General features: G+C 56.7%; 1 protein-coding gene across 1 annotated transcript in view; it reads left to right on the top strand.

Annotated features, from left to right (window-relative positions):
* Positions 1-2,439, top strand: part of SIN3B (SIN3 transcription regulator family member B) — a gene marked incomplete in the record, with an annotated part of 50,449 nt that overhangs the window by 39,030 nt on the left and 8,980 nt on the right. Inside the window, 2 exon segments of the mRNA XM_014587292.1 lie at positions 1,051-1,234; positions 2,204-2,426. Coding sequence (XP_014442778.1) covers positions 1,051-1,234; positions 2,204-2,426 — 407 coding nt within the window.

The following is a 2,439-nucleotide window of genomic DNA, read 5'->3' as shown; positions in this document are numbered from 1 at the left end:
CCCCCATGACAAAAACCGTCCAAAAAAAAAAAAAAAAAAAGCCACCAGGTCCAGAACTCGAACTTTGTTCTCCCATTTGGGAGTCCAGCACCTCAACCAGCACGCCACCCTGCGGACCCTGTTCATGAAGCTGCTTATGTAGCATTGCATCTCGGAGACCTTCCCGTGGTAGCGACAGGTCTATTCCCTGCCCCTCTCAGGCAGAGACTGCACTCAGCCTTTGGTTCATGAAGGTTAAAGGGGCAGGCACAGCCCTGTCCTTGCAGGGCTCACGGTCGAGCCAGCTGCTGCAGGGAGTGTGCCTGGGGCTGGGAAGGAGGTCACGAAGCCATAAAACAGCCACGTGGCTTCCACAGGGTATCGCCCCATCCTCCATCCATCCCATGTCAGCATAGCTAGGGCCCAGGAGCTGGCCGGGTCTGAGTTGTTAAGAATTTTTTTATTTGGGTGTGGTGGTTAAGGGCGCTGGACTCCCACATGGCCTACCATGGTTTGAGTTCCAGACCTGGCAAATTGCTTTCTCACTTTCTCTCTCTCTGTCTCTTTCCCCCTTCCCTCTCTAATCAAATTAATATAAATACAGTTAAATAAAATAATTCTTTTGTTTTAAATTTATTTAAATTTACACACATACGTGCACATACATACTTTTAAATTTGGCCAGAGAGAGACAGAGAAAGTGAGAGAGCAAGCCGCCAGGTCCAGGACTTGAACCATGGTTGACCACGTTGGAGTCCAGCCCCTCAACCAGGACGCCACCTGCTGGCCCCTATTATTTTGTTTTTAATTTGCTCTGGGGCTCATGTACTAGCCATAGAGACACAGAGAGAGGGAATATGCAAAAGCAAGTCTCCAGGTCCAGGACTCAAACCGCAGTCAGCCATGTGGGAATCTAGTGCCTTAACCACCATGCCACCTGCTGGCCCCTTGATCTGAGTTTTTGCTGTCCACAGTCGAGCCCGGGAGGAAGCCAGGCCCGTTCCTTGTAGGGTTGACTCGGGGAGGGGTCCCTGGCCAGTCCCTGGTGCTAAACCCCTCTTGTCCCCATAGGCTGAAGGCCAAGGAGGAGGAGTGGCGGGAGGCCCAGCAGGGCTTCAACAAGATCTGGCGGGAGCAGTACGAGAAGGCGTACCTCAAGTCCCTGGACCACCAGGCCGTGAACTTCAAACAAAACGACACCAAGGCCCTGCGCTCCAAGAGCTTGCTCAACGAGATCGAGAGCGTCTACGATGAGGTCAGGCCCTCCTCGGCTCACAGTCCGGGCAGGTCGGGCGGCAGGCACCCGGGCTCCATGCCTCTGTTTCCCCAGTGGGACTAGAGGCATGACCCTTGCCAGGCTGTGTCGGGCAAGGGGGGATGTTGCTGCGTTAGCAGCCTAGGGCCAATCCCAGAGCAGGATCTGCAATGCCACCCTGTCAGGGCTCCTGACACAGCACCCCAAGAAGAAACTCCTCCTCTCACTTCACTCACAAACCTGCACAGTCCTGTTAGGTGTGTGTTTTTTGTTTTTGTTTTTGGAGAGGTTTTTTTGCTATGGGACATGTGCGCTCGTCAGAAAGACAGAGAAAGACAGACAGGAGACAGAAGTCAGGAAATCACCCCCCCCCGGGGGGCTGGCCACACAGCAATCCCTTCTCCTCCACTCTCCTCTCGGGGGCTTGGGCACACACGTACAGGCGCCCGGCATGAGTTTAAGCCACCGGGTTCAGGACTCGAACCACGCGACTACATGGGAGTCCAGCGACACAGCCATTATGCCAACTGCTGGTCCCAGTGTTTGTTTCGTTTTGTTCAGGTTTTTGTCATAGGGCACCTGCGCTCACTGGAGACAGAGACAGAGACAGAGGCAGAGGCAAAGTGAGAAATCACCCCTCAGAGGGGGTGGCCACACTGCAATCCCTTCTGCTCTCGGGATCTTGGGCAAGCGTGCACGGGCTCCTGGCTGAGTTTCAAACCGCAGTCACCATGTGGGCGTCCAGTGCCTTCACCACTACGCCACCTGCCGACCCCAGAAAACTTGGCTTTTACAGAAGGAGTCCTGGGTGCCAGGAGGTTGGGAGCCGAGTCCTAGACCCTGCCGTGTCCCCAGCAGTCACCCCTCCCTGGGTCTGTCCCTGTGGGGGCCTGGTTCACCGCAGTTCAGGGAAGGCCCGGGGTCCCCTGGCCCCTTGTCACCTCCCTCCTAACGGCCGACCCCCTGCAGCACCAGGAGCAGCACTCCGAGGGCCGCAGTGCCCCCTCCAGCGAGCCTCACCTCATCTTCGCCTACGAGGACCGGCAGATCCTGGAAGACGCGGCCGCCCTGATCACCTACTACGTGAAGCGGCAGCCGGCCATCCAGAAGGAGGACCAGGGCACCATCCACCAGCTGGTGCACCAGTTCGTGCCCAGCCTCTTCTTCTCCCAGCAGCTGGACCTGGGCGCCTACGAGGGGCCGGC

The sequence above is a fragment of the Tupaia chinensis genome, unplaced genomic scaffold, assembly GCF_000334495.1.
Source record: "Tupaia chinensis unplaced genomic scaffold, TupChi_1.0 Scaffold000201_1, whole genome shotgun sequence".
NCBI classification, from domain to species: Eukaryota; Metazoa; Chordata; class Mammalia; order Scandentia; family Tupaiidae; genus Tupaia; species Tupaia belangeri.
The sequence above is the reverse complement of the archived record's forward strand: the minus strand, read 5'-3'. Positions and strand labels throughout refer to the sequence as shown.